Here is a 23,841-nt window from a genome sequence, read left to right on the forward strand (position 1 = left end):
GGTGTCCTAGATGAGATCCGTAGATGTCCCCATTCAACATACAGCAGCAAATCAATCTGAAGTTGCCACTAGATGGTGTCTGGCGCTAGAATACTATATGTGTCATGACTTGTAGTCCACAAAACCAGAGGTATACTTCTAGCATTTGACGGTAACTTCAGTCCTTCAGCAACTAAGGGACTATTGGGACTCTCCCAACTAGACCACCAACTCTTTCAAAGCTAGCACCCGTCTAGCATCTGCATCAAAGTTAGTGGTTGGTAAAAGGCCAAAGGAAACCAGGATGTATGGAAAATGTTACAGAAACTACCTTCTAAGAGATACGCTGAACATGGAGGATGAAAGGTAGAGACTATAGGAAGCCTAGCATAAAAGAGGCGGCTTATAGGTAGAAAATCACTGTAAGAAGATAAGAGATTAAAGTTAATGATAACATCTAATCTAGTAACATTAAATGACTTTTAGGCTCATCTCAGCAACATGTAAAATCACCAAATCCTTAACCTCTCATACCCTTTTTTTTAAAAAGATTTATTTATCTGAGACAGAGGGAGAGAGAAAGATGGGGAAGGAGGGGCAGAGGGCCAGAGAGAATTCTGAAGCAGACTCCACACTGAGCACAGAGCCCAACACAGGGCTCAATCCCAGGACCCTGAGATCATGACCTGAGCCAAAACCAAGAGTTGGCTGCTTCACCAACTGAGCCACCCAGGCACCCCCTCATACTCTTTTTTTTTTTTTTTTTAAGATTTTATTTATGTATTGACAGATAGAGATTACAAGTAGGCAGAGAGGCAGGCAGAGAGAGAGGAGGAAGCAGGCTCCCTGCTGAGCAGAGAGCCCGATGTGGGGCTCGATCCCAGGACCCTGGGATCATGACCTGAGCCGAAGGCAGAGGCTTTAACTCACTGAGCCACCCAGACGCCCCGCTCATACTCTTTTTGATATAGAAAGTTAAGCCCTGAAAATCAGAAATATGGCACATTTTATTCTTACAATTACATCATGTTTGCATTAAAATAGTCTATGTTCTATTTTTATTAAAAGTTACATAGTACACCATTTAAATAAAAATATCTACTAGAAACACAAAACTGATGTAAGCATTTTGTTCATTTTGACGAATGTTTTCCACTAAAATATGAGTATATATCTAATAAGGAAGATGTTATGAAACCTTTTCAAATAATACTGATTAAGTTCATAATTACTACAGAAAAGGACCTCGGTATTAAAACAAAACAAAAACACAGGAAAATAGCAAACAACATTCACTGTCTAATAGCTTAGAAAGGCTAATGAATGTAACTGAAAACTGTCATGAAAAGCATTTAATGGGGGTGCCTGGGTGGCTCAGTCCATTAAGAGTTTGACTTCATTCAGCTCAGGTCATGATCCTGGGGACTGGATGGAGCCCTGCATCCAGCTCCCTGCTCGGTGGGGAGTCTGCTTGTCCCTCTGCCCCTCCCCCTGCTCATGCTCTCTCTCTCTCTCTCTCTCTCTCTCAGATAAATAAAAACTTAAAAAAAGAAAAAAGGAAAAGAAAAAGTGTTTAATGAAGTAATTTGCTGGATTCTAATGAGAATCATTTAAATAATGTTAAACTAGATTATTTCTAGTGTCATTCAAAAACAGCTTAAAATACTGAAGAGGGTTCAGGTGACTGAAGTACTTAAGCCCAATAATGGTTGTTGATTTAAGACCAATAGTTACAAAGCCTTTTATTCCTTGGGAGTGGCTAATATTTCATCCATCATCAAAGTTTGTCACCCAAGCGTAACTTTATTATTTAAATGGACACAGTCCATTCAAATGTCTACAACACAAAAATGATACAAAAAAGTGTTTTTGCAACTTTGGGTGCCCGTGGATTGAACTTTGTTTATGAAACCTTACTTCAATTGTTATTAAAAAAAAAAAAAAGTTTTTAAAAACCATGTACAGTTTTGAGATCTTGAATTTAAATTCACTAAGATCTCAGGTTTTGTCATTTTATTTTATTTTAAAAAGTTTTTTTTTTTTTTTTTTTTTTGACAGAGTGAGAAAACACACAAGCAGGGAGAGCTGCAGGCAGAGGGAGAAGTAGGTCCCCACTGAGCAGGAAGCCCAAACGTAGGGCTCGTTCCCAGGACCCTAGAATCACAACCTGAGCCCAAGGCAGATGCTTAACGATTGAGCCACCCAGGCGCCCCTTGTCATTTTATTTTAAAAAGATTTTCATAGTATTATATACCTGGGGAAATGCATTCCTATTAGTCTACTATTTTTCTTTACATTCTACCAATTCTTTACATTCTATCTAGAACTATCACGACAGTTTTGTTACCTGGTCATACTCCAAGGCTCCTGGGTAGAGCGGCCATCCAAGGAATAACTCTGCAATCACACATCCCAATGACCACATGTCTATGGCTTCACAAAATGGCAACCCCAATATAATCTCTGGAGCTCTGAAATTTAAAAAAAAAAAAAATCAGTGATTTTCCTTTAAAATTATCTTATTTCATTGGCATTCTAAGAAAAGTTAGTAAAATGACAAAGTAGTCATCTTCTATTTATAGTAACTTCACTTTTGAGAATTCTTTGAAGCCTAGACATAATGTTGAATTAAGCTTACAAGGGTATGATGAGTACAACCATCGCTAGGATAAAATCTCTATACTTAACCTTACAGAGAATTTTATTAACATATAAAAAAAGGAAAAAGCACAGATCTTGTTTTTGAGACTATAACAGAAATAATACACTAGAAAGAGAACTGGCAAACTATAAAATACACGCACCGTTGACATCAACAGAACTGAAAACCAGACATTGATAAGAGCAAACAAAACAAGCCCAAAGGCTAAAAGTGGATGCAGACCTGGGTATTACTTCAGAAAACAACAATAAATATTCACAAAAACAGTACTGTTAGTCATCGAGAGACACAAGACGAAGAGCAATGCATTCTGCTTTAAAGGGCAGAAAAATATAAGGCATCAAAATAGCCAGAAAGCATTTTAGCACTTGAAGAGCTCCAATTACTTGGAAAATGTATTCCATGAAAAATATCATGCCCAGATAAATTATGTGCTACTTCACATAACTTTCCATGAGAAAATTAAGATTCTGAGAGGCCTCACATACAACTATGTAATTCCAAAGTGAGTCATAAAATCATAGTTACCCTAAACAGTCTCAAATTTAAGAGAAGTTGTAAGATCAATACAATGAATGGGTTTTTTCATGAACCACTGGAGAGTAATTTGCCAAGTAACTACGCACTTTGTATTTCCTACAAACAAGGATATTACCCCACATAACCAAATACAATCATCAAAATCAGGAAATGAACACTGATACATCTCTACCATCTAAGCCTCAGACTCCCAAGTTTGGCCAATTATACTAATAACGAATGTCCTTCATGGCAAAAGGATCCAATTCAAAACCATGCATCATGTTTACTTGTCATATCTTTTAGACTAAGTTCCTCAAGTCTTTCCTTGATTTCTATTATCTTGGCACAAGCTGTTATAGGCCAGCTCTTTGTAGAATGTCTCTCAGTGTGGGTTTGCCTGCTGTTTCCTCATAAATAGGTCCAGGTAATAAATCTTTTGGGAGGAGTATGACCAAAGACAGATGCTTTGTTCTCATGATGTGGTCAGGTGGCATACAATTTAGATTTGTTGCAGTACTGATAATGTTCACTTTGATTATTTACATGGTATCTGCTAGATTTTTTTTTTTTTTGCTAGATATTTCCACTACTGAATTCTTCCTTTTCCCTCTGTAATTAAATATTTTGCAGGATTTCAATTTGAGACTATATGTATAAGCCATTCCTTATCAAATTTTCAATTTCTTCATTTATTTGCCTATGTGAGTATAAATGAATAGAATCCTATTTTAGTCAATGAGTTATAATCCATTACTGTAATTACCTACTTTGATACTCTGATTTTCCCGACTTGACCAGTTACAACTCCCTCAACGAGCTATGGGTTTTCATCAGTACCAGGATGGCACTGTTCCCAGGCTCTCTCAGTATACATATTGTATACAGTCAGACTAAATAAGGCTTCTGCTAATTTCTTTAACTGAGACCGCTGATTGTCATTATCACCAAAAGCAGTGGTTCTCAATCTTGGCTGCACATTATAATCACTTGGTCCCGGCCACACTCCATACCAATTAAATAAACTCTAGGGGAGGGACTTGGGAATTTATTTTTGTAAAGCTCCCAGGGTGGTTCCAATACCTGGCCAAAGCTGAGAACCCAAGCCCTAGGCTCATGTGGTTAGACCAATGGGAAGATTGCTCCATCTTCTCCCTATAGCTCTTCCGATCAGAGTAAGTTCAAGGGATAATAAATAAGCTGGGGTTTTGTTTGTTTTGTTTTGTTGTTGTTACCAATGATTTAGGATCTGTCCAGTGAGTCCTCCCCTGGACATCTCTGCCATAATTAATACTTAAAGTTCAACAGCCTCTTAATCCACAAGCATTTGCTAAAATCAAATATGTGCTTTGAGGCATAAAAGATCTTTAGAACATAGTTATATTCTTTTGACAAAATACTTGGTGTTAGTCTAGATGTATATATGTGAATTATATTGATAGAACCAACTGCTAAATTGCGTAGAAAGAGGGGAAAAAACAACTTACACTGAGTTATCATTCTAACATATTCCTAACAGTGTACAAAAGAAGACAGAGACCATCTTTTTCCCTTTTGTTCACTATGGTATACATAGAACCTAGCAGAGAATATGCACTCAGTAAACATTTCTCAAATAAATCATTCCTACACAGGCTGGGTCACACAAAGGAAAGCATCAGAGTTTTTGAAATACGGATTGGAACTAAGCCTTGAGGAACAGAAGTCTAGGCAGAAAGAAAGAGAAATGGCCACAAGAGTTAATAAACAGTACGTATTAACTATACTAAAAAAGATTCAAAACAAAAAAAGTTTCGAAAATAAGAAGTAAAAACGGATTCCCTAGTGATGTTTAATCATGTACTAATTTGAATTCTGAAGAATCATTAAGACTAACAGATCTATAGCCATGTAAGAGTTTTATGATAATTTTGAAATATTCACTATGAGAAGTTATGAGGTTTGAAATTGACTACTGGAAACTTCAACGTCATATCTGGCAATGAAAGAAAAGTAACAGAATGATAGTGCCTAGGACAGACAACTTAAAGAGACTGAAATTATTTGATACCTGATTAACAACGAGAAAGGAGTTTCTGTCAAATAGACAAAGAACAATGAATTCATTCTGCCATTTGCTGCCATTTAATGATGGTGACAAGAATGTGGAGACATCTTTTCAAAATCTTGACCAGGAATTGCATAAAGCCACTTCAAGCATAAAACTGGAAATATAAAAGTTATACTCAAGGAAGCAAACTCAAATTTCTCATTCTAAAATATTAAAGAATTTTAACTGCAAGTTTTACACAAATTCATTGTGTATTTTACTGCATCAGCTAGGGTCTTAAAAAAGCAGATTCGATGTGCAAGAAGCGTCTTGGGGAAGGTAGGAAGAGGAGGCAGGAGCAGGTGAAGACAGCCCTCAAGCACTCACATCCGGAGCAGTTCTGACATGCGCAAAGAAGAAGCAAAGGGAGAGGTAGAGAGAGAAACTCCCACTACAGCGTGGTTAGGAGAAAGTCTTGGCTGGCCCAGGGCAGAGCCCCTAAGGAAAAGATCACCTCCTGGAGGAGCTCCCCATCAAGCAAGAAGAGTCCAGCTCTAGTACCGCTAATGTGTTTGGTCACTGGCTTGCAAATGCCGGGACGCATTATCTGAAGGAGCAACAGCTGGAGACTCTCGGTCAACTGCGCTCCCCACGGGAGGGCCTTGTGAAGGGGCAGCTGAGTGACACAATTCCGTGCTTGACAAAACTATCCTCCCCAAAACTTTTGTTTTATTTTCAAATACATATATATCATACAGAAAACGCAACAAATTTCCTCACCAAGTCCCATTTAAATGTGCCCCAACTCTCTCCAGTCTACCCTAGCACAACACAGATATTACCATTTTCTATGCAGATCAATGTAAAAGGTTGGGAAACGATACTGTCAAGCATTCACAATCTAGATGAAGTTGCCAGAGATGTCCGAGCTCTACCAGCCAGTCTCACAATAAACTTAAAAATTAAATTATGCATGAAAAAACAATATATCCAACCGTCGGTAATGAAGAAAGCTTAGTTTTCTGGTTATATTTTAATTGGCTCTCAAATTCTTCCCCTGGGATAACTGTACTTTTGGATAAAAATGATAGTAACAGTGATTCTAATCTGTGGACCATTCTTTAAAAAAAAAAAAAACACTTTTTTTTTTTCTGCTAAAGGAAATTGTTCCACTTCTTTTTTCATCTATCCTAACAACTCCCTTCTGAGCACCTATAATGTGGCAGTACAGACATCATTTGTACTTTCAGAGACTAGGCAAGGCACACATTAAATATGTCTACTGAACGGAGAGTCTAACAAAACCTCTTGTTTACCACTCTATAAATAAAGACTCACACTTAGAAGTGTCAAACCCACAAGCTGAAAAAATTAGGCCATATGGTAAAAGAGGCAATCTATATCTAAAATGCTATGTTTCTCTTTTTTTATTATTTTTGTCATGTGCTTTTAAGCAAATTTATCAATATTCATTAAGAATAAATCCTTTCTACTCTTCTGAAACCTTGAAACATTAATATAAAATATAGGTTAAAGTGGGTAAGATGAAAACAAAAAAAAATTTTAACTACGTAAACTGATCTCTGGGGACTTTGGCTAGGGTAGAAGAGAATGTTGGCAGTTAATGCTTTAAATAAGAACACAGTGAAATACTGTCATTCAGAAAAGAAGATGACTATTAGGGAACATTTTATTTGCTTTACCTCATCTTTATTTACTTTCGTAAGTTGAAAACTCAATTACTGGCAGAAGAAACCCAGGAAAAAGGATATCTCACTTCAGGACTCAATATGTCTAGATCTAGGAACAATTACTTTTGGGGGCGGGGGGGGGGAGCAGACGTAGAGGGAAAGAGCAGACTCCCCGCTGAGCAGGGAACCATATGTGGGGTTCAATCTCACAACCTTGAGATCAAGACCTGGGCCGAAATCAAGAGTCAGACACTTAACCAACTAAGCCACGCAGGCGCCCCAACACTCTTTTTTTAATGGTTTTATTTTATTTTTTTGACAGAGAGAGACACAGTGAGAGAGGGAATACAAGCAGAGGGAGTGGGAGAGGGCGAAGAAGCTCCCCGCAGAGCTGGGGATCCCAGAATCCTGGGATCATGACGTGAGCTGAAGGCAGTTGCTTAACAACGGAGCCACCCAGACGTGCCTAACAATTACATTCTTATAAAAGAGATGCCTTGGGTCATCACTGCAAATGCCACTAAACTATGAACTCTTATGACGATTTCATGGCCACCAAGAAAATGTTGATCATACTCCTAACTTACAGAGGGTGAGTTTTCTTTTTGACATAAAGAAATTATAATGGTCAGGTCAGTGTGAATATCTACTCTGCCTAACAACTTCACTTCTCATTAAACTTAATCAATTAGCATAATGCTGACAACACTTCTGGTCCTGGTAAGTCTAGTGGCAGAACCACCCATGTCTGGTCAATTCTAGAACACTAATCAAATAATTTCTGAAATGCCAAGCTAAGGGCCAGAAGCTGATGGTTCTGGCAGGTAGCATCATTCACTAAGACTGAGAGGTACAGGGGCACCTGGGTGGCTCAGTGGGTTAAAGCCTCTGCCTTCGGCTCAGGTCATGATCCCAGGGTCCTGGGATCAAGCCCCACATCGGGCTCTCTGCTCACCGGGGAGCCTGCTTCCTCCTCTCTCTCTCTCTACCTGCCTCTCTGCCTACTTGTGATCTCTCTCTGTCAAATAAATAAATAAAATCTTAAAAAAAAAAAGACTGAGAGGTATAGTCATCCAGGCTTCTCTTGATGATACCTCCATACCAAGTATTTATCTACAGGCTTCTCTCTGCTTCTGACATTAAAAAAATGCTAGAGAAATGCAGCACAAACTTGGAAAAGGTAAATAAATGGTAAACTCAATAAAGATAAAATGATAAATTTTATCATTTTATAAATAAAGATAAAGATAAAACTCAATAAAGATAAAATGACAACAAAGTCTAAAATGACAACAGTCTTTTCTCAAGTAGAAGATGAAGAAGGCCTTTTTTAAAATACAGTTTTATTAGGGCGCCTGGGTGGCTCAGTGGGTTAAAGCCTCTGCCTTCAGCTCAGGTCATGATCCCGGGATCCTCGGATCGAGTCCCACATCAGGCTCTCTGCTCCACGGGGAGCCTGCTTCCTCTTCTCTCTCTCTTTGCCTGCCTCTCTGCCTACTTGTGATCTCTGTCTGTCAAATAGATAAATAATAAAAATCTCAAAAAAAAATTTAAAAAAAATACAGTTTTATTAAACTATGGTATGATTCAAAGGTTTTTAGTATAGTCATAAAATTGTGCAACCAAGCCCACTATCAATTTTAGAACAGTTTTATCATCCCAAAAAAGAAAGCCCTATATCCATTAGCATTTACTCTCCAGTCCTCCCAAGCTCCTCCATCCTGGGCCACCACAAATCTACTTTCGGGGTCATTAGAGCTGCCTGTTCTGGAGACTTCATACAAATCGAACAGTAGAAAGTGGGGGTTTGTGACTGGCTCCTTCACTTGCATGTTTCCCAGACTGCAGCATGTGCCAGCACGTCACCCCCTTTTCCTGCTGCACAGTATCCCACCGCATGGATATTCCAGGTCTACTCAGCCACTCATCAAGTGATGGACATTGGAATTTCTTCCTCTTCTTTTGGCTATTACGAAAACTATGAAGTGAAGGGAGAGAGGCCATCTATCAACTCACCATGCTGCGGAGCAAGACATACCCAGTGCGGAAGGAGGTCAGAGCAGAGAGGCCACACACCTAAGGCAAGCACTGCCTCAGACAGGATGAAAATGCCTTTGACAGAACAGAAATCCAAAAGGGAGTGGAGAGTATCAGTGTTAAAAGAACTACTGATTTTTCGACTTTGTTCAATGCTGCTGTCTTTCTGACGGAGTTCATTCTGTGCTACCCCTTTTCAGACGCCTCAGGCACTAAAAGAATCTCCCGCCTATACATTGGCAAGCCATCATACAAGACCGTAGACCACAGGTGCAATTCCCTTCAGGTAAGTTTCATGAGAACGTCATGCTGTGCTGGTACTAAAAAACTGCAGCTCTAGGCTCAAAAGCTCTGGGAAGACAAATTCTGGAGTCTGGTAAGGGGGCACTGATTTCAAGCAATGAAAATCATCTAAAGAGAGCTGCATGTTTAACACTCAAGAGTAGGCACCGAGCTCTCCCTCCAACAGCAAGTAATTCACCTGAGTCTTCGTATTTTCATCTTCTAAAACATGGGGTTCTATCAAACCTATGTTTTCCAAAGATTATATAAAGGACAAATCTTACACTTCTACCTGTAAAAGCATGAGCATAAGAAGTAAAGCAGTATATACATTCCCCTAGTTTATTCATCTTCCCACTGTCCGAATTCACACCTCCTCTCTTCTCAAGCCACCACCTCCTCCCCAACCCCATTCCGGACTGTGGTCCTTGCATCCTACTTTACTGAAAAAAATAGACAGAATTTGGAAGAAACTTCCACCTCTCATCACCACATATACTAGCCCACTTGCATCTGTCAGTGCTTCTATCTAAGGCATCCAGGCTCACTTACTGAAGTTTTATCACTCCACCAATTTCCCACTCTCTCTCTCTCTCTCCACCCAGCCCTCTCCATCTTTCTCTAGAACCATCTTGTTTATACACTGTCCATCAGATATCACCCCTTTCTTTTCTCCCCCTTATGCCAGTCCTTGAAAACACTGTTTAGAAAAGCTGCCTCCAATTCTGCCCTGTATTGAATTTACTCTAATCAGGCTTTCATTACCCCACCATTCCACCAAAATAGCTCTTGTCAAGGTCACCATCAGCTACGGTGTTGTCACATCCTCGATTTACTGGACTTGCAGCATCTGACACAGTTGATTATGCATGCTTTCCTGCTTCAAACACTGTCTGCATTTGTCTTCCACAACACCACCCTATGCTCTCCCCTTTACCTCACTAGCACTTCCTTCTCAGATTCTTTTCTAGTTCCATCTCTTTTCCACAACATTTAAATTCTGGAGGCTCAGTCTTCAGATATCCATCTTCTCTATCTATATTCACTTCCATGAGGTGATCTCATCCAATCACAGAGTTTTAAATAGCATGTCTATTCTTAAGACTCTCAAATGTGTATCTCCAACCCAGACCTCTCTCTTTACCTCCAGACTTAGTTATCTGTCTATTCAACATCCCTTCTTGAGTGTCTATTAGATATTGCAAACTCAACACGTTCAAAAAGAACTCCTAATTCTCCCAATCCACTCCTTCTCCATCTCAGGAAATGACAACTCTATCCTTAGTTTCTCAGGCTCATAACGTGCGCAAATCAAATTTGACTCTCCTCTTTCTCTAACTTCCCACATCTGTCACCAGATCCTCCATCCTCAAAACAGATCCAGAATCTGACCATTTTGCTCCACCTTTATTGCTACCACCCCAATCCAAGCCACCATCACCTCTCATCTGGATAACTGCAAAAGCTTCCTAATTGTTCTTGTTTCTGCCACTGTCCTCTACCATCTATTCTCAATTTTGCAGCCTGAGTGGTCCATTTAAAATACAAGTTGGACACATCATTCTTCTCTTCAAAATCCCCCAACAGCTTCCTATCTCATAGTAAAGCCAATTCCTTACAATGGCCTACAAGGTCACACATGAATCAGGTCTTAGCTTCATCTAATATTTCCTATCACTGTCCTACTTGCTTGCTCTGATCCACCCACAATAGCCTCCTTACTGTTTCTAACCACAGTTTTTGCCTCAAAACCTTTGTGCCGGGGCGCCTGGGTGGCTCAGTTGTTGGACGTCTACCTTCGGCTCGGGTTGTGATCCCAGAGTCCTGGAATCGAGCCCCACGCTGGGCTCCCTGCTCAGTGGGGAGCCTGATTCTCCCTCTCCCACTCCCTCTGCTTGTGTTCCCTCTCTCACTGTGGCTCTCTCTGTCAAATGAATAAATGAAAATCTTTAAAACAAAAACAAAACCAAAACAAAGCAAACAAACAAAAAAAAAAAAACCTTTGTGTTTATCTAGGCAAATATTCCAGGCAGAGGGAATAGCACAACTTAACCTCTCTACTCTTACTTTGTGTTTCTGCTCAAGGACCATCTTATTAGAAAGGCCTCACTGACCACATTAAATAGAAAAGTAAGCCCCTGCCAACACATAAACTTACCTCCCCTCCTTTATCCTGCTTTATAGTTCTCTGTAGCACTTGCCACTAGCTAATATATATGTTTGCTTACTATTTTCCCTTCCCATTAGAATATAAATTCCATGAGGGCAGAAATTCTTTTTTAAATTAATGTCTATACCCAGTGCGGGGCTCAAACCCATGACCCTGAGACAAGAGTTGTTTGCTCTACTGATTCAGCCAGCCAACTGCCCCAAGGATAGGAACTCTATTTAATTCTCTCAATGCTATACTCCCAGCACTGAGAAAAATGCCTGGCACATAGTAGGCACTCAATCATTATTTGTTCAAAGAACTGATCAACCAAAGGGAGCTATTAGCATACATTCATTAATTTGAAAACTTTAAGAATATTTTTGTTACATCAAATACATGAACCAAACAGGTATCAACTGAGATACTTTTACATGCCAGCCACTTTGCGTTAGGGATAGCCGAAATGTTTTGACTATTGGGGGGGGGACGGGAGGGGGGAACAACCACCATTTACTGAGCTCTAACAATGGGCCAGGCATCATGGAAATAACTTTTGATGCATTATCTCATTTAAAGAAGTGTTCTGAAAAACAGATTTCTGCATTGTTCTTCTGCTCTAAGATAAAAAATGCTGGTAAACAAAATGTTCCACGTAAAACAGAAGAAGCCCTCAGTTGAGTGCAGCCAGCCCACAGCATCATGAGAAATAATAAATCATTGTTTTTGAAGCAACTAAGTCTGGAGTTGCCACACAGCAACAGATAACTGATACACTGCTCCAAGTTACCCAGAAAGTGACAGAACTAAAGATTTCAAATGCCTGATTCCAAAAGCCTTTCTCAATACCATACACCCTCAAATTATAAAACCTTATGACTAAAACACAGAAAGTCAAATAGGAAAACTGGAAATTAACACCAAAGTCATTTTAGCAATTCAATTAAAGTTATGCTCTAGTTTTATTTCCCACAAAATAGGAAAATACTTACTGATCTATGTTTTCTAATAGTTACATAACATGAGAAAACATCTGTTATATGCTTTTTTCATTAACTGGTCTTTAGCTTTCGAGGACAATTAAAAAAAAAAAAAAGACCTTGCTGCCATTTTTTAAACTAACTTTTCATTCTGTAGAATTCCTTCAGCAAATATGTAATAACACCAATGACATCAAACAGTTATATACAAAACACTATGAACCAGGCAATGCTCTAAGTGCTTTGTAAGTATTAACCCATTTGATAGCCCTGCTAATCCTTTTCATAGATAAACACTAGGATAAGCAATTTGCCCAAGGGTCACAGAATTAGTGCAAGGTACAGCTGGGATTCAAAGCCGTATTTAATGACTTCAGAATCCACACTTTTAACTACTACACTTTAACATAAATAATTCCCAAGGATTACTGAACTATCACACTTTGGCTTACTGGAAGTTCTCCCACTCAGATGCTATACTTATCATTGAAAGTGTTGTTCTTTTCTCTTTAAACATATCACCTTTGATTTTAAGACTAACCAGGAAATGTGAAATATAAATACACTTATGTAAAAGAACTTCGTTGACATTTTACTCCTTTTCCTGATCTTTAAGCATTTACTCATCTTAACCATAAATAATCTTTTGCAATAAATACACAGTCATCTGCTAGATGCATCTTAGTTAAAATAAGGCTCTTACTTTGGCAGATACTGTGTTCCCAAAGATGACTGCAATATCCTTTTACAGAAACAATTAGGAAATGAGCTCAACACTGGATCTGACCATCTACTCGTTAAGTACCAATTCAACATCACGCACTCAATAAATTCTTACATGACAAAGCCCTGTACCTAGCAAAAGACAAGCAAAGACCTAAAGTGGTTATAAAAAGCAAGCATCAGTAAATAAATGTGCGTTTGTACAGACCCAATCAATCTAGGAAAAGATACACACTCAAGTTTTACCGGCAATTAACTCTGAGGAATCAACCTCGCAAGGGGAGAGGGGAAAGTATACATCTCCATGACACTTTTTTTTTTTTTTAAGATTTTATTTATTTATTTATTTAAGAGAGGGAAAGAGCATGAGCGCAAGGGAAGGAGCAGAGGGAGAGGAAGAGAATCTCAAGCAAACCCTATTCTGAGTGCAGGAGCCCAAGGTGGGGCCCAACCTCAGCACCCTGATCATGACCGGAACTGAAATCAAGTGGTGGAGGCTCAACCGACTGAACCAACCAGGTGCCCCTCACAATGTTCGTTTCTAAAAGAAGCACCTCATAATATACAATAAAAAAAACTCATGTAAAAAAAATTGTCAGTCACCTGGCCTTTATAGGAATTTCATATTTCTAATGTTACCACCAAATTAGACCATATAATCGGTGTTAAGTGAACTTGTTTCCTTTTATTATAAGGAACAATCTTCTACTGAGAGTCTCTGAGGTGGGAATACACCGGCTCTGGAAAGACAGCACTGAGGTGCATCTCAGAGCCTCCCTGTCTGTAGGGAAGACTGAGAGAGGTTCTTATAAGCACAACAGGGGACTTACACTGGAGACCTCTAACGATCCCTCCGAGTCATAACGCTACTAAAATTTATGAAACTATCGAAGAACATTTCTACAACTGAAACTTTAACAGAAGGATGACTATTAAAATATACTAGTGAGTTGATTTCCAGCTTGAGCAGCACTTGTTTCAAAGTCCTGCAGTATGGTGCTTTTTAAAAACAACCAACAAAAAAACCTCAATGCCCTGAGAAAGGCAAATACATTTCCAAAGAGGCAATCAACCACTTTTAGAGATATTTTTCTTTTTTGAGTTATGAATGTTTTTAACATGATAAAAAATTTGTTGCTGTAGGCAATAACATCACTACAGAATACTAGATAATCACAATGTCTGTTTTTATGACTAGAACAGCAAACTATTCAATAACATGTTGAAGTGTAATCATAGTACACACTCTTAGAATAGATACTCATTCAAATGTAGCTTAAGTCATGGGCTAAAAATATCACAATTAAAAATATCCTTATTGCAAGGCCACTTAATCTTTTAAGTATGCAGGACAATGATCCAGATCAAAGCATCCAGTACAAAGAACAGCAATAATAGTAACTTCGAAACCCATTAAATGTGAAACCTGAAAGGTAGAAGATAGGAGACAGCAAACACTTAATATTCATCACCAATATGCCAAGTGGGCTTAGGGTCCAATGTCCAAAAAGATGGATACATCAATAATTTGCATATCGATGACTGATCAATAGCTGGTATTTTGGAAAGATAGGCAGGGTTCAGAAACATATTCCAGTTACAGACAGTACATCTTTCATGTTTTATCTACCAAGACTAGTTGCAAGATAACCGAAAAGCCTCATGATATGGAAGAGAAAATATTATTAACATATATCAAAGGACAGAAGCAAAGGAGCTGAATTGGGAGGGGAATATGAACAATATCTGTAAAAAATAAAGGAAAAACATAACAGTTTGAGTGTCTGTTCTTAATATGTTTGGTTACATGCTACTGGATATAAAAATCAATATGTAACTATCTATATATACAAACTATATTATTAATATCTTACATTTGTATTGCATTTTATTTTACAACCTGTTCAAATATTTTATTCTATGAAGTAACAAAATAAATGTTGTTATCCCTATTCTACAGGTGATTAGGAGAAAAGTAAAACACAATCCAAGATTTTCCAAATTTAACTATGAGATATATTTAAAATTATAATGCATCATCAGTAAGTGCCAACAGAAGCTCATAATCTATAAGGTGTATTTAAATCAGACAACAAAAAATATTTAATTGCAATAAATGATTCAATTTTTTTTTTAAGATTTTATTTATTTATTTGACAGATCACAAGTAGGCAGAGAGGCAGGCAGAGAGAGAAGGGAGGAAGCAGGTTCCCTGCTGAGCAGAGAGCCCAATGCGGGGCTCTATCCCAGGACCCTGGGATTATGACCTGAGCCGAAGGCAGCGGCTTTAACCCACTGAGCCACCCAGGCGCCCCAAATGATTCAATTTTTTAAAAGATTTTATTCATTTATCTGACAGAGAGCGTGTGAGCACAAACAGGTGGAGCAACAGAGGGAGAGGGAGAAGCAGGCTCCCCACTGAGCAGGGAGCCCGACTCAGGGCTCAATCCCAGTATCCTGGGGTCATGAGCCAAGCAGAAGGCAGACATTTAACCAACTGAGCCACCCAGGGGCCCCAAATGATTCAATTTTATAACTTCGTAAGAATTACTGAAATAACAAAAAATGTTTATTGAACTTTTATCAGGAGTCAGTCTATGCTACATGTATTCTGCTCATTATCTCATTACATCCTAATAAAACCCTCTGAAGTAGGTATTGTATTATCCCATTTTAGAGATGAGGGACCCCAAGTACAGAAGCAACTTTTCAAGGTCTCTGTGGGTGGTAGGGCTTGTAAACAAACCCTGAGTCTGAGTGAGAGTCCAAGCTCCTCAATACCACATAGATAAATCATCTTTATTTAATGAACTATTGCAAATATATTATTTAACCATAAAACTATATTCCTACACTTTAATAAGCAAGCAGAAGGTTAGGCATTGATTCATCAGATCTTACACAATCTGGTGGCACTCTGGAACATACCAGAGAGAGTACACACTCTGGAACATACCAGAGAGAGAGTACACACATGAGGGGGCTGTGTATGAGCAGGGGACAGGTGCATGAATGAGGGGTGGGGCAGAAGGAAAGAGAGAGAATCTCAAGCAAACTCCCCACTCGGGGCTAGATCTCACAGTCCTGAGATTATGACCTGAGCCAAAATCAATAGTTGGACACTTGATCAGCTGAGCCACCTAGGTGCCCCTGGAGCATACCACCTCTTAAAGGCCAGTAATCTTTTAACAGTTAGACAAATAAAGTACTTCCCCCTTACCCATGAGGATTATATTCTAAGACCCTCAGTGGATACCTGAAACCATGGATAGTACCAAACCCTACACACAAACACACACACACACACACACAGTATATTTACATATATACCTGTTTTTGCCTATACATACATACCTATGATAAAGCTTAATTTATAAAGTGGACACAGTAAGAGATTAACAATAATAATAAAAGTTAAGTCAATACAGTCTCTTTCTCTCTCTCAGTATCTTATTGTACCATACTCACCCTTCTTCTTGTGATAATGTGAGATGATAAAATGTCCATGTGATGCAATGAAGTGAGGAGAGGGATGCAGGCATTGTAATGTACTGACCCTCTGACACTAAGTCAGGAGTAGGATCATTTCCCGCCAGACCACAGAAACAGCGAAAAGCAAAACCATGGATAAGGGGTGAACTACTGAATATTACCATTTTTTCATGCTTTTTTTCCCCTTGGACGTTGACATACTTTTAGACTCATAGAAAAGTTGCAAAATAATGCAAAGAATTCTTCAATCAGATTCCCCAAATGTTAACATTTTCCCACGATTGTATTATCCTCTCTTATATACACACACATAAATACAATTTTCCTGAATTATCTAAGAGTTAAGTTGCAGACACTGTACCCCTTTACCTCTAAATACTACATTGTGTACTCCTTAAAAAGGATAGTCTCTTACACAGCTACAATGTATTTATAAAAATCAGGAAATTAATACTGATACAATACTATTACTCAGATTTTGCCAACTATCCCAATAATGCCTTCCTTTATATCAAACAAAATTAAAAAAAAAAAAAAATCCCAGACCCATGTCTCTTTAGTTTCATTTATCTGAAATAGTTCCTCAACATTTTTGTGGTTTTCATGATACCGTCATTTTTGAATACAGGCCAGTTATTTTCTAGAATGTCCCTTAATTTGTTTATTTAATGCTTCCTCACAAAGTTTACGCTACTTTCAGCAGAAATACTACAGGAGTGATGCTATCTTACACTGTATTTTTAAAAGCATGTATTAGAAAACATATTATCGTCAGTTTTTTCAAGGAATAATATCAATACTTCTCAGAATAGATTGCTATGTGCTAGTATAATTAAGTAACTGCAGACTTTGTAGTAGTAACAGAGAACAGAATTCAAATCCCAGCTCTGGTAGTTTCTTAACAAAACTCCAGGCCTTAGGCAAGTTACAAATGTTACTGCCAGTTCAACTCATTCATTTGCAAATGAGGGATATACTTGCCTTTCCAGATTATTGTGACAATAAAACCAAGTAAAGTACTTGGCACATAATATCCCTTCCCTCCAAAAGCATCTAAAATTGACTGCGTGAGTGATTTCCCCAAGGTCACAGGGCCAATAAATGGTGGTGCCAAAACGGAAACTTGGGTTTCACCTTTAAATCTCATAAGAAATAAAATGTGCCTTCTATAGGCAGTCCTGTTAATACGTGTCTTATCTTCTCTATTAAGAAGAACATAAAAAAAAAAAAAAAAAAAAAGAAGAACATAAGGTCTTTAATATCAGGAGCTACCTCTCGCTTGGTTTTATACTTCATACAGCCCCTGACAGAGTATTTTATAAACAGAAATCACTCCTTAAAGAAGTACAATGAACACAAAATATTCAATTAGACACAATGCTTCCCCCAAGTACATTCCATTTTAATATACATTTTAAATTCTCAGATATTTCATAACCTATAAGACGGCCAACTACATTAAGTAATGTCTATACCAGAACAATAGAATTTAAGGAATATGAAAATATGAAACACCCACACATACTTATTTTCCCCTACATACCTAACTACTAGAACCATCAACCCCAACAAATAAAAATTCCAAAGAACTGCCAGAAATCATTAAGACGTTTTCAACTATACTGAGTTATATTCTAGCTAACAAAAGAAAATGGAAGTGTACTACTTAGCTGCTATCAGATTAATATCCCCAGGGAAAACAACTACAAAAACTGGCTGAACACACACACACACACACACACACACACACACACACACAGAACAGCTGTGTATAATGGCTTTTGGGGTGACAGTTATGTGTCTGTGTAGGTTCATCAATTGTAATAAATTTACTGATGTGCCTGAGGGTGCAGGAGTGTTCATAATGGGAAAGGTTGTATGTATGTGAAAGTAGGCTATGGGAACCCTGTGTTTTCTGCTCAATTTTGCTGTGAACCTAAAATAGCTCTAAGAAATAAAGTCTACTATTAAAAAAAAATAAATAAATAAAAGGTTGTGTGAAGTCACCAGAGAGCAGACAAGACAGCCAGGACTTGAGGGACCAAAATCCCAGAGCAAAGAGAAGATTTATTAAAGTTGACCTTACATTTCCTTGAGGTAATCACCAATTGACAGTGAGACATGGGGAGAAGGGGGAACAGAAAACAGTGGCCTAAATTTAGCCTACAGTTATTCCACTGGGCTGGGAAAACAGTACCTGGAATTCAGAACCTGCCAAGGAAGAGGGGCCTGGGTGAATAGTCCAGGCTTTTCAAATGAAACTATAAAGGGCTATACCCTAGGAACAAGGGCAAACTGAAATATACAGCTTCACTTGGAATAACATGAGCTACCTACTCTACCTGGTTTCCAGAATAAAAAAGAACTATCTCTGAAGGAAGATTTTACCATCCAGAGTCACTAACACAGCACTGACCAACAGAATTTTCTGCAGTGACAGGGCTGGTCACATGCAGCTAATGAGCACTTGAGATGTGGCTAATGTGACTGAGGAAATGAATTTTTTAATTTATTTAATTTTAATTAATTTAAATTTAAACCTAAATAGCCATGAGTGACTATATTGAAGAGCAAAGCTTAAGAATTTTTCTTACCTAAGACTGAATACGAAAGAAACAAGCAAGCAAGTAAACAAAAAAAGTTACCAGCCTAACAGGAAATAACAATCAAATGTAAAGAAAGAAAAGAAGAAAAAAATCAACAGAAACAGCCTCACAGTTATCGAGCCAGTGAAATTATAACAGGGAGTTTAAAGCAACAATCAAAATATTCAAGAATGGGGCACCTGGGTGGCTCAGTCATTAAGCGTCTGCCTTCGGCTCAGGTCCTGAGATTAAGTCCCACATGGGGCTCCCTGCTTAACGGGAAGTCTGCTTCTCCCACTCCCACTCCCCCTGCTTGTGTTCCCTCTCTCTCTGTCTCTCTTTGTCAAATAAATAAATAAAATCTTTTTTTAAAAAATGTTCAAGAAAATTGTACCAGAAAACTGAAATTTACTCTTAAATTAACAAATTCCTGATTTTAACATATACACAATACACACACACACACACACACACACACACACCACACACCCACCCAGATACCTCAGAGTCAACTGCTTACACCAAAGACAAAACCTTAAATACTGCCACAGAGGGGAAAAAAGGACACATCATTATCAAAAGAGCCAATTTTCTATGGAAATAATGGAAGTCAAAATATAACAGAATAGTATCTTTAAAGTGCTGAAAGAAAATAATTCCCAAAGCATACCTGGGGAAAATACACTTCAGAAATTAAATACTTTCCACATAATTGAGACATTCTGAAATTCATCTAGAAATGCAAAGAACTAGAAACAATCCTCCGAAGAACAAGCAGGAGGACTTACACTGTGATACTGGTGCAAGAACAGACAAAATAATGAAAGGACAGAACGAGAGTCCAAAAAGAGACCCACACACCTAGTTTATGACAAAGTTGTTACTGCTGTGCAGTGGGATGATAAATGGTGCTCAGCTGAGGGATATCCACGTGGGGGGGGAAATGTCCCTTAACCCCTACCTCATACTATACACAAAAATGAATTCCAGACAGATGGCAGAGCTAACTAAATGAGAAAGGTAAAATAATAAAGTTTTTTAAAAGATTTTATTTATTTATTCATGAGTGAGAGAGAGAGAGAGAGGCAGAGGGAGAAGCAGGCTCCTCAATGAGCAGGAAGCCCTATGAGGGACTCAATCCCAGGACCCCAGGATCATGAACTGAGCCAAAGACAGATACTTAACCATCTGAGCCACCCAGGCACCCCAACAATAAAGCTTTTAAAAGAAAATACAGGAAAACGAACACCTTATTGACCCTAGAATATATGAAGATTTCTTAAATAGGACACAAATGGTGTTAATCTAAAGGGTTTTGAAAAATGAAACTACGTTGACCCTTGAACAATGCAGAGGAGTTAGGAGCACCAACCCCCATGCAGTCAAAACTTCATATGTAACTTCTAATTTCCCAAAAACTCTACAACAACTAGTGTTGACCAGGGGCCTTCCCAATAACATAAAGAGTTAACAAATATATATTTTGTGTGTTTCCTATATACAAATAATATATATGTTATATATATGTGTGTGTGTACTATATTCTCACAATAAAGTAAACTAGAGAAAAGAAAATGTTAAGAAAATCATAAGGAAGATGGGATTGTAAGTTCAAGCCCCACGCTGGGTGTAGAGGTTACCAAAAAATAAAATCTTTTTAAAAAAATCATAAGGAAGAGAAAATGTATTTACAATACTGTACCATGTTCATTAAAAAAAATCCACATATAAGTTGGACTCGTGCAGTTCAAACCCATGTTGTTCAAGGGTCAACTATATACTACAATGAGACCATGTGTTAAATTAGCCCATGTATTCACCTAAGTCAGCTTTAAGAAAGTGCAAAAGAAAGCCACAGAATGAAGACACTTTTCCAAAAAGTTTCATATTGAGAACATACACTTTAAAAACCACAAATGAGCCAAGACCGTCAAGCAAACAGAAAATTAGGTAAAAGAAACTTCACAAAATAGAACATCCAAATAGTCAATAACCTTGACTTGGTTAGTGGTTACAAGGGTTATTTAGTTCACATTACAATTATGAAGCTGTGAACTTAAAATTTGTGCACTTTATATTATCTTATACTTTAATAAAATAGTTCACAAAAAATGGCTGCATTAGCCATTATTAACACAAACTGAGTTACTTCATGAAAGCTTCCAAAGGTTCTGCTCTGAAGAGGAACAGCAGCACATTATACACCATGCAGGCCACCAGCGGACAACCGGGAGACTCCTAATCCTCCTGCTGCCACTGCATCATTTTCCTTTAAACCATACACTCTTCTTTTTCTTTTTTTAAATAGCTTCTACTTATAAAGCGTATGCAATGTCCCGAGATTGTATTAAGTGCTTTACCTACATTATGGAGTTTAACCTTCACAAGAAACTTTGAGGTAGCTACTAGCATCATTACTTTACAGATGAGCAAACTGAGGCTCAGAAAAGTTAAACAATTTGCTCTATTTAACATATTAAGTGACAGAACTGGAATTATAAAGCTGTAAATACATACAGTAGCGTAATTTATTACCTGACATTATTTAGCACCAACAGACATAAGTATGCTGTTTTTTTTTTTAATTCTATCCTTCTTTGAAAATACTTTGTATTTAATACCTCACATGAACCACTGAAAAGTCTAAGGTCTTCTTGTAAGTCCCCAAAAAGGAATGCTATCACATCATATTTTTGAATACTATAGTGTCTAGAAGCTTGTTACTAATTCAATGACATTATCTCTGGAGGAGTAGTTGCATTGATGAGAAGGAATTTAGAGCAAACAAAATCTTTAGAAGATTCATACACATACATCCTTCATACTACATAGTTTCAACACCATATTACTCAAATATAAATTCTCTCAATGAGTTTACTCCTTCTAAACACTTCTGGGAAGTATTTTGTTTGAAAATGACATCCTTCCTGAAGGCACCTGGGTGGCTCAGTTGCTTAAGCATCTGTCTTCAGCTCAGGTCATGATCCCGGGGTCCTGGGATGGAGCCCCAGGTTGGACTCCCTCCTCAGTGGGAATCTGCTTCTCCCTCTGCCTTTCCCTCTCCTCCCCCCACTCATGTGTGTGTGTGCTCTCTCCCTCTCTCAAATAAATAAATAAAATCTTTTAAAAAATGGGGCACCTGGGTGGCTCAGTGGATTAAGCCTCTGCCTTAGGCTCAGGTCATGATCTCAGGATCCTGGGATCGAGCCCCACATTGGGCTCTCTGCTCAGCGGGGAGCCTGCTTCCTCTTCTCTCTCTGCCTGCCTCTCTGCCTACTTGTGATCTCTCTGTCAAATAAATAAAAAATAAAATCTTAAAAAAAAATCTTTAAAAAAAGAAAATGAACATCCTGTTTTCAGGACTTTCACTGACTGATTGACTGACTGCCAAGTTCTGCAACTATGTTTTACCATTTACAAAGAAGCTATGTCCTTAGATTCAAAGGTTTTTATTACTTTGCTATTACTAAAATCAAATATACCCATATTAATATATGTAAAAATTAAGAGTTATTTATAAATGCTGATATACCAACTCTCATTTAGGTATATTGGATTTCAGTTGCCTCTTCTATAATGTAAGTTAAACTAAATGTCTATGTAAATGTTTCCAACTCTAAAACGATTTGCTTTTACATAACAATATCTTCAATACAAGTATTTTATCACTAGGAACTGCTGGTGATTAATTTAGCCTTGAGGATTAAAGAGGAAAAAAAACCCCACATTTACAATGCCAGGGAGCATTCTGCTACAACATGAAACATCTCTATACCCAGCAGAGAGTGAACAATCCAAGACTCCTGATACAGGAAAAGAGATATGGGGCTTATGTTACCAAAGTATATCTGAATCACTTTTTTGATTACTTTGTCAGCTTTTTCCAATTGTACAGGACTATTTCTTTTTTTTTTTTTAAAGATTTTATTTATTTGACAGAAATCGCAAGTAGGCAGAGAGGCAGGCAGAGAGAGAGAGGAAGGGAAGCAGGCTCCCTGCTGAGCAGAGAGCCCGATGTGGGGCTCGATCTCAGAACCCTGAGATCATGACCTGAGCCGAAGGCAAAGGCTGAACCCACTGAGCCACCCAGGCGCCCATGTACAGGACTATTTCAAGGCCAAAGTCATGCCATACTCTTGATACCACTGCAAACAGGTTTCCAAGAGGTCGTTAGTTTGTGACATTTGCTGATAACTACACTCTATATCAGGAACTAGGGGGTAAGAAAGCATAAAGTAGTAAAAATGAATTTTCAGGTATTTATGTCTGTGTATAGTTCTGTTGATTTCTTAAATCAATCCATAACACATGTCTAACAAAGCAGGATAAACTGCAAGAGGCAGAGACTATAGGTTAAAAAATGAATTTCTATAAGTCAATCGGAGAAAGACAACTACCATATGATCTCCCTGATATGAGGAAGTGGAGATGCAACATGGGGGGTTTGGAGGGTAGGAAAAGAGTACATGAAACAAGATGGGATCGGGAGGGAGACAAACCATAAGTGACTCTTAATCTCAAAAAACAAACTGAGGGTTGCTGGGGGGAGGGGGGTCGGGAGAGGGGGTGGGGTTATGGACATTGGGGAGGCTATGTGCCATGGTGAGTACTGTGAAGTGTGTAAACCTGGCGATTCACAGACCTGTACCCCTGGGGATAAAAATACATTATATGTTTATTTAAAAATTTTAAAATTTTTAATTAAAGAAAATG

The 23,841-nt window shown here is 38.2% G+C and overlaps 1 protein-coding gene across 3 annotated transcripts in view; it reads right to left on the minus strand.

Annotated features, from left to right (window-relative positions):
• HIPK3 (homeodomain interacting protein kinase 3) overlaps nt 1-23,841 on the minus strand; it is a 92,107-nt gene that overhangs the window by 22,216 nt on the left and 46,050 nt on the right. For all 3 annotated transcript variants that reach the window (XM_080815787.1, XM_080815788.1, XM_080815786.1), the window contains exon 3: nt 2,327-2,450. In XM_080815787.1, coding sequence (XP_080671913.1) covers nt 2,327-2,450 — 124 coding nt within the window. The remainder of the gene's footprint in view (nt 1-2,326; nt 2,451-23,841) is intronic.

This window comes from Martes martes, assembly GCF_963455335.1.
Source record: "Martes martes genome assembly, chromosome: 10".
Lineage (NCBI taxonomy): Eukaryota > Metazoa > Chordata > Mammalia > Carnivora > Mustelidae > Martes > Martes martes.